Source organism: Nothobranchius furzeri, chromosome 18 (assembly GCF_043380555.1).
Source record: "Nothobranchius furzeri strain GRZ-AD chromosome 18, NfurGRZ-RIMD1, whole genome shotgun sequence".
Classification (NCBI taxonomy): domain Eukaryota; kingdom Metazoa; phylum Chordata; class Actinopteri; order Cyprinodontiformes; family Nothobranchiidae; genus Nothobranchius; species Nothobranchius furzeri.
Genome location: NC_091758.1, coordinates 23,730,419 through 23,744,216, shown reverse-complemented (window position 1 = coordinate 23,744,216; position 13,798 = coordinate 23,730,419). Strand labels below are relative to the sequence as shown.

General features: G+C 41.1%; 1 protein-coding gene across 1 annotated transcript; it reads right to left on the bottom strand.

Annotated features, from left to right (window-relative positions):
- Positions 1-3,256: 3,256 nt before the first annotated feature.
- Positions 3,257-9,479, bottom strand: gng7 (guanine nucleotide binding protein (G protein), gamma 7). The gene is made up of 4 exons (XM_015969683.3): positions 9,373-9,479; positions 7,489-7,626; positions 3,618-3,733; positions 3,257-3,478 (listed from the first exon to the last, which is right to left on the bottom strand). Exons 3-4 carry the CDS (start codon positions 3,696-3,698, stop codon positions 3,353-3,355), a joined length of 207 nt encoding a protein of 68 aa, XP_015825169.1. The 5' UTR covers positions 3,699-3,733; positions 7,489-7,626; positions 9,373-9,479; the 3' UTR covers positions 3,257-3,352.
- Positions 9,480-13,798: the final 4,319 nt, after the last annotated feature.

Genomic DNA, 13,798 nt, shown 5'->3' with positions numbered 1-13,798 from the left:
TTAACAGCAATATCCACAAAATATTAACAGTGTGCAAGAAAACATGAGTTATGGCACATCAGAGAACAGTTACAAAAAATAGATTTTTTTTTCCATAATCGATCAAGGCGAAAAAGATTACATATACTGATGCATACACAGGAGATCAGAACACAAAAAATGAGTGGGGTGAGTGACGTCTGACATGAAAGTCCATGAGTTGGGAGTTTCAATGCTCCTCAGCAGGCCAGAAACGTATCGGATTTGTCGGAACACCAGTAGATCATTGTGAGCCACTTTAAGACTGACCAGTTCAGTTCTGAATATTCCACTACGAGCATTAACACAATACACTACGCCACAATAAGGCAAGCTAACAATCAGATAAACTGCCTGCCAAACCAGAAATTCAGGCTGGCCGTCTTTGATTGTAGCCCGAGCTAGAATGGAATGATTTAAAGAAAAAATAAGACATGTTCACATCAGTGTGTGTGGGTGTGTGTGTAGATATGATATGGATGCATGCTCGTCTTGTCACACCAATGCAACTCCCAACTGTTTTTTCTAACATGTACAAAGAAATACCTAGGAACGTCATTTCCCTTCGTGACAAATAGCAAACTGCATTTCCTCAATCCTGCTTCAGAGGAAAACGTAGCGTCTTTGCCACGTCGCTCGACTGCACTGAAATTCCCGACATATTGCTTTTCCTGCACAAATAGACCAAATCAGGTATAAATATTTGTAAATAAATATATGGAATATTTGAGACATTTTATTCAAAACCCAAGTGCTGGGCTGCCAGCGTCTGAAAACAGAATTTCATCAGTAAAAATGATGATTTATGCCGTTTTTATTGGATGATGTGAAACTAACAAGTTAAGCTACCAGGATTATAGTTTACTAGAATAGATTTTTACTAACTAAGATTATAAGATTCTTTTAAAAATAATAATAGCTTATTGTTAATTTAATAGGAAAAGCATCGTTTTAGTTTTAAATCTGGGACATTTCCTCATTTTAAGGCACGATTAGCGACCTTAAATGACCGGTAAAAACAACTTTCAGCTAACTAAATGCAGCTGAGACCAAAATCACAGAGCAGGCTGGAAAGTGACACTTTAGATTCATCAGTGAATATTTTTAGGTTATTAGTCATCTCATTATAAAATCTATCCCCACATCCCCAAACTTTGCACAAAAGCCCGTCTGACTCATAAACAAATTACCGTCCATGTGGTCGAGCTGACCGTGACCTAGAACTGCAGAGCCACAGCGTGATTGTGACATTCTGCAGCATCTCTCCCATAAATACACACGTGTGTGTGTGCGCCTCTGCTAAATCATTATTTTGAGCTCCTAAACAAAACACCTCCACTTTTTGGTACTTTAAAAATAATTTCTGCTCTTTTTCTTACTCCGATTTGGATAAAAGTGTCAGGACCACCTAGATATGAGGAGGCGCGACCCTCTCACAGTCATCTAAAATCTTGGGACATACAAAAATCAGCACTGGGTCAAATCGACATCACAACATAGGAGCAGCAGTCTGTTACTAAACGGAGTCCAAATGGCACGATCTTTAGCTTTCCAAACAATGATCTGTATCATCTCTTAAAACCTGAAAAGCACCTTCAAGATAATTTATACGTCTGAAGTGTCCAAGTTGCTCAAAACAAGCCACCTAAAGAAAAGAAGAAAGGGCAGCACTGGTGTTAAAGGACAAATCAGGAGCTTGTTTTTTGTTTTTTTTTCTTGAATGAGGTCAGATGTTGATAAATCCCCCGATAAGACACAACCTCAAACCATTCAGCGTGTGTTTGTTTCTGACACGATCACCTCCGCTACAAGCCTCTCAAACCTCAAAAAGAGAAGAGGACAGACGCGATGTTGACAAAACGAGAAGAAGAGCAAAAAAGTCCAACATTCACAGAGGAGGGTCTTCCATGTTTAGATTTTGTATCTTACAAACGTTGTACAGGGTAATAATACTCAACTGACCAGGATCCATGGACTCCATCAAAAGGAGATAAACTTCAAAAATAAAGCCAAAACAGCTACTCTTCAACTTATCACTTCTGCACATCTGAAAGAAAGTTTATACACTCAGTTTGTTTCTCTTAATACCTTTTTTTTTCTTCTTCAATTTCAGTTTTTACAATCAAGTTTGGTTTGAGTGTTGTGGAGGAGAGGAGGACACAGACGGAGCGGGGCTGCAAGCTGATCTCATCCTCGACCGGCATCAACTCACATCAGAGTGAGGTTCTGCGTTCGTGGGTCTGGGATAAGTTTTCTTTTCGATAAAAAAAAGCTGACCTTGATATGTACCTTTTACATTTTCCTTCATCTCCTCCAGTCATGCAGCCTCTGCAGATGGACTCAAATGTGGGCCGATCTGTGAACTCACTCAGAATAAAGCACAGGGAGGTTAAAAGTACAGCCAGGTGAGACCCCTGACTCACCGCTAGATCTCGTCATTTCATTGGCACAAGTGTGAGAAAACTAAAAAGGTCAGTCAGGGGCAACACCCACTAGACGTCTGAGTAAAACAATAAAAATCAAAAGTACCTAACCAGCATAAAGTTCACAAATGAGAATTTCTTAAGAAAAAAAAGCCGTTAACGTCCACGGTTCATAGCTTGACTTCTTTGAGGAGCTGCGTTCTTCTCATAGGTGCAGATCTGGGGTCAGCTAAGACATCGATTTGAACCACAAGCAGCTATCACGATCCGCTGTGGGTCGATGACGGCAAATCAGCACCTAGAGGAGACCGTTTGTACAGGCTGGCACAGCTGGAGGTTCGGCTAAAAGCCAGGCAGCCATGGTGAGGCCACAGGCGGAGAGGGCCTGCTCTTACAGATGTTACAGATGTGGCTGGGGACATGCTGCAGTCTGACGCCTTTCTCAGACTCTTTTTATAAGTTACCACGGGAGGAAGATAGATATAAATGCAACACTAGGTGGTGATTGGCTCAGCTGCGCCTACCACTTGTTTCGTTCGCCCACGTGCTCCGTCCCACCGCCTGCCTCAGCCACAGCTGCCCATGGCTCAGCCGACGCCTCGCTTCGTGAACCCAAAAAGATAAAGAAACAGCTGATTGTTAACGTCCAAATCCCTTTTTGTCAAGTCAAGCTGTACTTTTTTCACCAGCATATGTGAATAATACCAAAGCACCTTGAGCCATACTCTGTCATTAACGGATCTCAGCCACTGGGAGGAGATGCCTGCCCCTAGCTGTGGCTCTGGGGTATGGCACTGTTCCAGAGTGGATATTTGGTGCGTGTGTGTGTGTGTGTGTGTGTGTGTGTGTGTGTGTGTGTGTGTGTGTGTGTGTGTGTGTGTGTGCGTAAAGAAAAAAGATGCAGGGTGCAGCTATAGGATGATGCAAGGCTTCTTGTCCTTGAAAGGGTTTTCAGAGGTGGGCACCCCGACCAGCAGAGGGTCGCTACGAGCGTGCTGCTCACAGTAGCTCATCAGGTCTGCTGCTGCTTTAGAAACCTGACAAGGCAGAGCGGTGGGGGGTGGGGGTTGTCAGGAAGAAGGAGAGGAAAATGAATTAGGATGAGAAAGGACAAAAAAAAAGCTAAGCGATAAAAGAGCCAAATGAAGGGGCGGAAAAGCAAAAATCAACCTTTACCTTGATGCGTTCAATGCCTGCCTCGATCCTCAGCTGTTCCACCAGTTTCCTGGCCTGGGCGATATTATTAGTAGTGGACATATTGATCCATCAGAATACAGCAACACAGAAGAACACTGGAAAAGAAAGACAGTGAGATAAAATGTTAATGAAGAATCAGAATTTAGACAATAAAACAGAGATACGCCTGGTCAAGAGAGGTTTTCAGGGCAAGGTCTGCAGGATTTTTAGATGCCAATTTAAATTTTTATATTTAGTTTGGAGGGAAAATACAGTTTTCATCCCAGTCGTTTTTAAGTCAAGACTAAGGAGATATTCTTACCACCTCTTCTGCAAAATAAAGTTTGTAAAAAAATAATAAACTAAAATTAGGATGATAGAATTTGTACATAGTTTGCATTATCAATTAAATGAGATATCAAGTTAAGCTTTACTGTTTATTTGTATTTCTGTTACAAAAATAACTTGCTCTATGTTAGCATTTTGTAACCACAAAAAAAATGCAAAACTTTTATTTTGACAGTAATTTGCCACAAATATGTTATTTGATTAGGAGTCACACAGTGTGATGAAAGGTTGCAAAGTTGGAAGCAATTAGATGAAGAATCAAATCTAATTTAAGAAAAACTAAACTCTTTTTTCTAAATCTTATTGTGTAATGACAGGAAGCTGTGCATATGGCCAGTTTACATTTCATTCTACCTGGCCAAAAGAAAAAAAAGTAATTGGACCTCAGGCTTTATTTAGGGCACACATTCATTGTGGCATTGTTTCAATTAGCTTCTGCAAAGTCAATTTATCTCCATCCAGTGTTGCATTAATGTTTCACCAAGTTCTTGCACTGATGATGGTAGAGTCTGACCGCTGCACAAAGCCTTCTCCAGCACATCCCAAAGATTCTCAATGGGGTTAAGGTCTGGACTCTGTGGTGGCCGATCCATGTGTGAAAATGATGTCTCATGCTCCCTGAACCACTCTTTCACTCTCCTGACATTGTCATCTTGGAATTTGCCCGTACCATCAGAGAAGATGTAATAACCTGGTCATTCAGTATAGTCTGGTAGTCAGCTGACCTCATTCTTGGAGCACATCCTGTTGCTGAACCTAGACCTGACCAACTGCAGCAACCCCAGATCATAGCACTGCCCCCACAGGCTTGTACAGTAGGCACTGCATGATGGGTGCATCACTTCATCTGCCTCTCTTCTTACCCTGATGCACCTTCACTCTGGAACAGGGTCCATCTGGACTCATCAGACCAGTTTTTAATAATGTGTTTGGCCATTCTTAACGCAATTTTAGTTGTTTCTGCAACCTCCTTAGATGTTTTCTCTGCTTCTCAAACTGACTAATATCTTTTCCATGACCACCAGATGTGTCTTCCCACATAGTTGTTTAAGAAATGAGAAGTAACTCATTGCAACAGTTGGGGTTAAATAACTTGTTGCAGCTGAAAGATAGTCGCCCATGCAGTAATTATCCTGCATGACCTGGCCCTTAAACAAGACTCTAGCTCCAAGAATCGATAGCTTTGATAGATTGTTTATGTTTATGTTTATTTATTTGACAGGCGCTTTTATCCAAAGCGACTTACAATCTATAACCTATAGGGCATGTTGTGATCTGTGGGGGAAACCGGAGTACCCAGTGGAAACCCACGCATGCATGGGGAGAACACGCAACTCCACGCAGAAAGGCCGCAGCCGAGCCGAGTTTCGAACCTGCAACCTTCGTGCTGCGAGGCAACAGTGCTAACCACTGCGTCACCATGCAGCCCAGAAGGGCTCTGAGAACCATTGACAACATCAAGTGGCCCTAGGGGGTCTCCAACCAAGTGCTAAGAGAACACACGCGCCTGCCCAGAGCATCTCGCCTGGCAGCGCAACGTCGCATCCGCTGGCTCGGCCATGTTCTCCGTTTTTCTTCTGACCATCCGACCAGAGCCATTCTGCAGTTTGACCCGAGGGCCGCAGGCTGGAGACGACCACGAAGTAAACCCCGCAGCCGATGGCTTGATGTCATTGTGGGTGACCTCCAACATTTCAGAGTTGCCATAGCGAATGCAGAGCAGCTGGCACAAAACCGCCAGCACTGGAAACAACTGCACCTAGTAGGCTCAACGCACTGGTGCAGGACGACAGTCGACCCTTCGCAGGAGCCTTGATGATGATGATGAGTAATTATCCAGTCGGAGGCTCGTACCCATTTGCTTAGTTTAATCCAAGTGGTGACTTTCTTTTGGACGGGGAATGAACATCTGCTTAGCGAGTGTACATTCAGATGGAAAAGAAAAATATTTCTCTGTTTTTGATCAGCCAGTCACCAATCAAGCTTTTTTATTTGAGCCAGGCAGTGCATGATTATTTTCTGCAATAAACAGATATAATGAGTTCATAGGCAGCCATTCTGATATACTGCAATGTTTTTTTTCCTATTGTCAGTTTAAATTCAAACATTCATCAGGTTTTTTGTCATTAATGGTCGGTAATAAAAAGCTACATGTGGCTTCAGAGCAGCAAGTTGACGACTTCTGACTTCAGCGTGTTTGTATTTTATTAAAATGTATTTACTATATATATGTTTAACTATGTGTACATTATTGCCTCCTGCAAAGAAGATGCTTTTGGTGTTCTTGTTCTACTTTCATCTTTGTTTCCATCACTTATGATTCATAACAGTAAGCAGCTGATTGGATGTCTGATGTTTTAAGTTGACTGTCCTGATGTCTCATCTTTCTCTCCGTCTCCACCTCTTTACCATCTTTTGGAAACGTTATACAAATTTTAAAGATGAAACCAGGAATTATTTCCTAACAACTAAAATCCATAAATTATGGAAATAATCGCTTCAATGTTTTAATTTATTTTAAATTTTTTTGCAAAATGAGAAAAATTTCCTCATTTTATTCCATTTTGTGGTTCTTACACACAGAGTAGTAAAAGTTAGTTTTTTACTTTTCTGATGTCACCAAACACCTGTGATGCTGTAACGAAGGTGACAGGTTGGAACCGATACGGTCAACCAGAAAGGTAAAAACAAAGCTTTTATTACTCTGCGTTTATAGAAGAACCAAAACATTTAATTGGAAAAGCAACAAAGAATGAGATTTCCTCATCTTTCTCTGATATTTTACAGAATTTGGACATTCCACGTAACAAAAGATAGGACTTTTACCAAACCTTTTTAGCAGAAAAATAAGTTTGTTTTTCAGTTTTTGATTGGGATTATTGAGCACTGGGATTAAGTGTAAACAACTCTTTGACTGGTAGATTAGTTTAATTGAAACAAGCATCTAAAAAAACAAAACAAATAAAATTTTAACTAAATCTGAGAATATTTGTTTAGCGCCAGTGCCCTGTACACTGGCACCGGGTTGCTGTTGCGGGTGGTCTTTACGTGTGCTTTAAGAAATGCACAGAAATATGGCTCCTACAATTTGAGTAAAAACACATATATACATTATTGCTAATTTAATACATTTATGTTTTACATAATCATCCCATTGTATCCCTTATTTACTCAAATTATTAAACAAATGCAAAACAGAAACAATTTCCTTGATTTTTTTAAGGGGACAATGGCATAAAAATAGAAATAATCTGTGTGGAAACCATAATCCTAATTTTCTACTGGTCTTGGTATTACACTCATTTTCATAATAACACTTAACATAATAACAATAGGGCATAAATTGGGGAGCCATAGCAACTCTGTGAGGATGATGTGCAAAAAATTGTGAAACTTCGTGTTCAAAATGCAGATTATGGTGGAGAAAGCAAGTAAACCATGCGAGATTACAAATATGAACCAGATTATAGTGCTAGAGTTGAGTTGGACCCAGATAATGAGAGCAGCATTAGCAGAGTTTTACCTGACTGGCGCTGTGCAGACAGGACTTGCTCTGGACACTAACGTGAAACGATGGAGAACACAATCTGAGGGCTGCAGGCACGGCAGGACAACGGTACGGTGACAGAGCTGGACGGTGGCTGGGCTCACATCGGCTTGCCTGTGGAAGAGAAAGAACAATCAGAGTGATTTTTTTTTAGTTTTTTGACTACAAAGATGCAGGACATCTACAAAGGATGAACATTATACAATTATTAGGAGACAAGATTTTTTGCTGAACTACAATTTCCCGCATGAGTGTTTGATCAAAACACACCCATGCATCACTTACATTACTATTAGTGTGTCTCAATCTGCCGCTCTATCTGCTGCTGTGCTCTCAGGAGGAGAGTCCTGCTTTAATTACTCCTACTGTGGAGCAGATCAGAGGTGCACATCTGTAATTAAAGCTCCAGTCTCAATGAGAGAGAAGATTAGGACTTAAAAACATAAGAAATTTGCATAATTTTTTAAAAATGCTATGGTGACATCACTTTAATGTGCATTTAATTGACTTTAATTGAAGATATTTTTAAACATGCTCAAAAAGAGCCTGACTTATAGTACAAAAACATATTTTATTTACTGTTCTAGCACACTTTTTGTCCTTTCTTAATGTTGTTGCTGCTTGGACCATTGTGTCTAGAAAGCCAAAAATAAAAAATAAAAATAATAATAATTCGAGATGAAAATAAAAAATAACCCAACACTTAACCTCAATTATAACTGCAATATAAATTCTAACAGGTGGAAAACACACCTGTTCCAATCTCCATCCATGCCCTCACACACTAATCACTGCAAGCACATCACTGACAGCCACATGTTGCATTTTCTTAACGCAGCTTAGAAACCAGAGAACTCTTGTGTAACCATTGTTTACAGGCTGCCGCTGAATCTCAAGCAGACGGAGAAATCATTTCCATGAAATTAGGCTCATAAATTCACTTCTCTTATTCCTGCAGCCTGTTGAATTTTCAAACTTTCAACCGTTTTCTGCAGCACATGCGATTTTTGCCTCACGATCCAAGCTGATCGGTCATTCCTCCCCTTCTTGCAGGCCAGACTTGGATTATTTCAAGAGGAAACCACATGAAGGTCCATAAAAACAACTCTAAAACGCAGGTTATATGAACAGATCTGGACAGGACCCCCTTCTGAGACCGTCCAGACGCGCAAAACTGCGTGAATCCTTATCGATCCCAGCCGCTGCCGGCGGCCGCTGATCGGGCCTACATGTCCTCTACTACAGGCCCCGCTCGCTGCTCTGCCGTGTGAAAACACAATGCGGGCATTTTGATGGATAGAACAGCGTGTCCTCTCTACCGTGGCTGTCCACGCACCAAACGCACACGCTAACATACACACGCACATCCGCACAGCGCGCAATAACGGCTAGACATGGTGCACATGTGAAAACCAGAACTATTTTCCCATGTGAAGAGAAGAGCAGACGAGACCGCTGCAAAGAGGCCCGGCCCGGATCGTGGGAGAAGGGTGGTGACATGTTCTGCTCCAGCAGCCGCTGGAATAATAAACCCAGCCGGGCGCGAGACCAGAGCGCGTGCGAAATGGGTTTCCGCTATGAGGCAAAATGACGGGCATACTTTAAAGAAATAAGATCCGGTGACTGTTGCTTGTGCGTCCTCAAGAGTCCAAAGCAGCTGTAGGAAATCATCAACTGACCCTGTCCCCGGTCCTCCCCACCTTCTCTGCCGGCTGAAGGGTTGGGGGAAATCCGTATCCGTGACACCGATGAAGCTATCTCTGCTGCAGTGACGAGAAACGGGACTCCCAGAGGCGCTCGAAGGCATTCCTAGTTAAACACACGAAGATGGGAAAAATAGCAGAATATCGCCAAACTCACCTCCGAATGCGCTACTTCGATGATTTAAAGGGCCAGATCCTCTGGTTTCTCACCCTCTCCGCTCCTGCTCGCTCCCCCTTCCGCCTCCCCCTCACCGAGTCTAACACCTCCCCCTCCGTTACAGCCTCAGCCTCTGCCTTAATCATGGTGTTCCTAAAACAGGATCGTGTCAAAAATAAACTGTAAAAATCAGTCCGAGGAGGATTTTAATAATTAAAACTAATAAAAACAATCTGAGTTTTGTGTTTTAAGATGCACACATGAGTAAACCAAAATATGCTGAATGAACTTTTCCTCAACATAAATTTCATGACTTTAGATTGTATGGGGCCCCGTTTACAAAAAGACATTTAAAAAATTAACAGGTAGCTTTAAAAAACATTACCAGTATATATGGCTAAAATATAACATATGGATGTAAGAAAATTTTGATACCAAAATATTGCTATTTTTGTGCTATAATACCAAATCAAGATTAAAAGGCAGTGGACTGTTGTTTTTATTAAGAACTACATGCTAACAATTACAATTTTTCTTTTGTTTGTTCCAATTCACATTTCAACAGCTAGGGGACAGCAGTTTTTACCACCTTCATTCGGATGGAACAACTGGTGCTGGGGGTAAATGATTATTCGGGCAATTCCTTTATCAAATAGCCGAGAGCTTATAGGAGTGCAGGCTGCTGAGCCTGAGGTGATTGAGGATGGAGTTTTGTTCTCCATGCTGCCATGGTCCCTCGCGAGCGTGTGGCGAGCGGTGTTACAACCCTTTCTGGGGAGTTTGGCTTGTGTACAAAAAGGATACCACAAGATTTAAAAGTTAAAATGATTATCAGGTTTATTTACAAAAAATAACTTGAATATATCAATAATCAAATAACTAAAGATGTCTCACTAAAACTGGGTAAAGATGATTAAGTACCAAAATAAGGATCTCAAAGGTACAAACTCAAAACTGGGTCGTTATACCAAACTCAAGGCGATATTTAAAACTAAATTAAAACCCACATCACTCTAAATGTAACCAAAAGGGAGATCTACTCCACGCAAAAGATCTCCTCTAAACTCTAAACCAAAACGTAACAGCTTGTCCAAACACAAGAAGCTGTTAGCAAAAACGCTAACAGTAGCTTTACCAACATTAAGCTAAAGCTACAAAGTTTAAATAAACCAAAAAGACTCAGCAAACAGACCAGCGCAAAGGAGAGACTATTACCACAAAAACAGCTATCCTCGAACATCTGAAAGAAGCTTCCTTATTAGGGGAGAAAGGCTAATCCCGGTGATTCCCATGAGGCAGAAGTTAGCTTCCAATATGGGAAACGGCTAAAGGGCAAATCCAATTCTTCTCTACTCTGACCATCTTTAACCCTCCCCCTGTCTTTATGGGTGACCCCGCGAGGAAAGCTGACCAATGAGCAGGATTGATGGTTTGTCCCTTGAGGTCCATGGCAGGGGTGAGGTGGTGCTCACCCCTCACCCCTGCCTCATGTACCCAAGGGATAAACCATCAACCCTGCTCAATGGTCAACTTTCCTCGCGGGGTCACACACATTAGGACAGTGGGAGGGTTGATCTGCTCTAGCACAAAGCCTACAACACCCACACTCTTCATACCTGTATGCAGGTGCGCAGATAGGGTGGGGGATGGGGTGGATCTGTCTCCCCCGGATTCAGATGACTCCGATCCGTCCCCCCCAACTAAGGCCAGAAAGAAAACAAAATCGGAGGTTAAGCGCTTGAAGCTGATTTTTCCAATTACACTGATTGCAGCATGACGAAAACGAACACCGACTCCAGAGGCGCCAAAGTGGTTGCTGCTAGGATGCAGGATGAAGCAAAAAAGGCAAGCAACGATTACTGCGTATTTAAAAAAAACCAACAATGTAAGTAGGCTGGACCGATCTGTCTGTTTATGCATGTTGGTTCTAGTTTCAGTACATTGTTGTCAGTGTTGGGACTTACTCGTTATGAGTGCCAAAGCGTCACTGCTGACTTTAACAAGTCTCGTCTACAAATATGATCCCTCATGAAGTTACTACTTTACATCAGAAGATAGTGGAGACGTGTAACCTTCAGGCTGAGCAAAGTTTGGGAGTTTTTAGAGTTTGAAAAACGCCTCCCGCCGCCGAGAGCTCCCAGTCAGGGAGAGGAGGAGATGCGCGCAACATGAAGAGCGCAAATATTAGATAAAACGTATAATTGCCGGCAGGTCTGGTCTTTGTTGACTGATCACTTTGTCTGGTCATGACTGACTCTGATTATGAAGCAGATTATTGACTGATGAAGAAATTCACTCATCCAGCCGGGAAGATTGACGCTGCTGCAGCATCAGACAGCTGGTGCTGCACGAGAGGTGTGTGGAGTTTACAAGCTCCAAACATTGGGTTTGATGTTTGTTTATCCTTCTTTGGGACGTGATGGATGTAGAAATGATGGTAAAAACACCGCAAACATGACAGACGTAGCGACAATGTAAAAAAAAAAAAAACGTAAAAAGAGGCAGATGCCGATGCGTTATGTATGGAAGTCAAAGTGTGCCACATAATCATAAAATAAGTAAAATATAAAATTAAAAAAGAGATTAATATATTTATATATAAATAAAAACTTTCTAAATATAATGAAAATTTCTAAATGACGTAAAAATAAGAAGGAACATCTGTTGGTCAGGCTGAAAAGTTTGGGAACCACTGCTCTAAGTGATAATCGTTTTTTAAATATATTTTATGTGCAGTTTTTTAGGACTTTTATGTTTTTTGTAAAGATTGGTATGCTGAAAATCATTTAATGTTTTGCATAAAGCATGAGGTTTTGATTAGTACTTGATTGGGAGAATAACAAATGACTGATTTAAAAGTGGGGCGCCTCTGTCAGTGCGCCCCAGGGCAGCTGTGGCTACATCGTAGCTCATCACCATCAGTGTGTGAATGTGTGTGTGAATGGATGAATGATACACTGTAGTGTAAAGCGCTTTGGAGTCCTTACTCTGAGAGGCGCTATACAAGTGTGGATCATTTATCATTTATAGTGTTGATCAGGCAGAGCTTTGTTGCCAGCGTTCCACTGCATAATGGCTTCAAACACGTATAATAATGTTAGTTTTTACGTAAACCATTGGATGAAATTACACAAACTGACTGAGCTCTAGTTAAGGCGCTTGCAATAGTTTGTGTATGTGTATGTGTACGTGCGTGCGTGTGTGTGCGTGCGCGTGTGTGTGTGTGTGTGTGTGTGTGTGCATGTGTGTGTGTGTGTGTGCGTGTGCGTGCGTGCGTGCGTGTGAGTGTGTGTGTGTGTGTTTGGGGGAGGGTACATTGGAACTTTGTCCCCCCCCCCCAGTTTGAAAATCCTATCTGCGCCCCTGCCTGTACTAGATAGCAGATTGCATAAAACATACTTTGTGATTTGTGAAACTTTTTCTGATGTGTGAAACGTCAATAAAACCAAATGCATGCATTTTTTAGCATCTAGTCCACACCGGAAGCGATCTAGTTAAAAAACTAGACACAATCCCACAATCTTCAAATCTGTACTAGATCATTCCAGGCTAATAGCAGATTCTAGTGTGGACAAGATGCTGGTGAAGGTTAGCCTGGCAACCCTATATCGTATGTGATTCACATATTTCAAAGTTTGTAGTAGCTGTATCTCTTTAGCAAGATTAGCATTCTGCAAAATAATCTGCAGTCTTAAATCTTTGAAGGGTTTTCTGCCTGCTCATGGATTATTTATGTACTTAAGTGTCAAATGGAATTTTTATTTAGTATAATTAATGCTGTATTATTATAGAATTGCTTGATATATTTGAAAGTTAATAATTGTCATGTTATCATTACCAATCAAATGTTTAAAATTTTAATAAATTTCAGTCTTTTGAATATTATTTAATGTGTTGGGTCTTAAAGTTAATAAATATATTATTTATCAAACTTTGTAATGCAAGACTTTGGTCTAGTTCACTAGGCTACGTGAAGGTGGAGAAGAGGGCACACACCTCTACAGCTCTAGGAACAACAGAATCTCATGATCACGCTGGATAGAAGCCTTTGGTCTGAGTTTTCCAATTGAATTCAGTCTAAACAGTTGCAAATATGGTCTCGGTTTTACAATTGCAATATGTCGTATTGTCTCTCCTGTATGGAGATATATATTGTATCACCAGATTCTTGCCCATAAACACCCCTAAATAGTTAATTTAACCACATTTAAATAAAACTTCTACAATTAAAAGCATCTATAATCAAATATTATTTAAATGTGTATAACTGAAATTGCACCAAGAATAAAATGCTCAATAGTAGCTGAAAGCAGCTTTTCCCTGATTGGTTCTGACCCAGGATTCTAGCTGATTGCTTCCTAAGGACCTCAGAGCCCTATTGGAGATACTGGTATATATATATATATATATATATATATATATATAT

Excerpts from the sequence above, each read along its gene's own strand:
- gng7 (XM_015969683.3), bottom strand. The coding sequence starts at position 3,698 with ATGTCCACTACTAATAATATCGCCCAGGCCAGGAAACTGGTGGAACAG. Across the intron at positions 3,479-3,617 it reads CAGGCATTGAACGCATCAAG|GTTTCTAAAGCAGCAGCAGA; the intron begins GTAAAGGTTGAT and ends CTGCCTTGTCAG.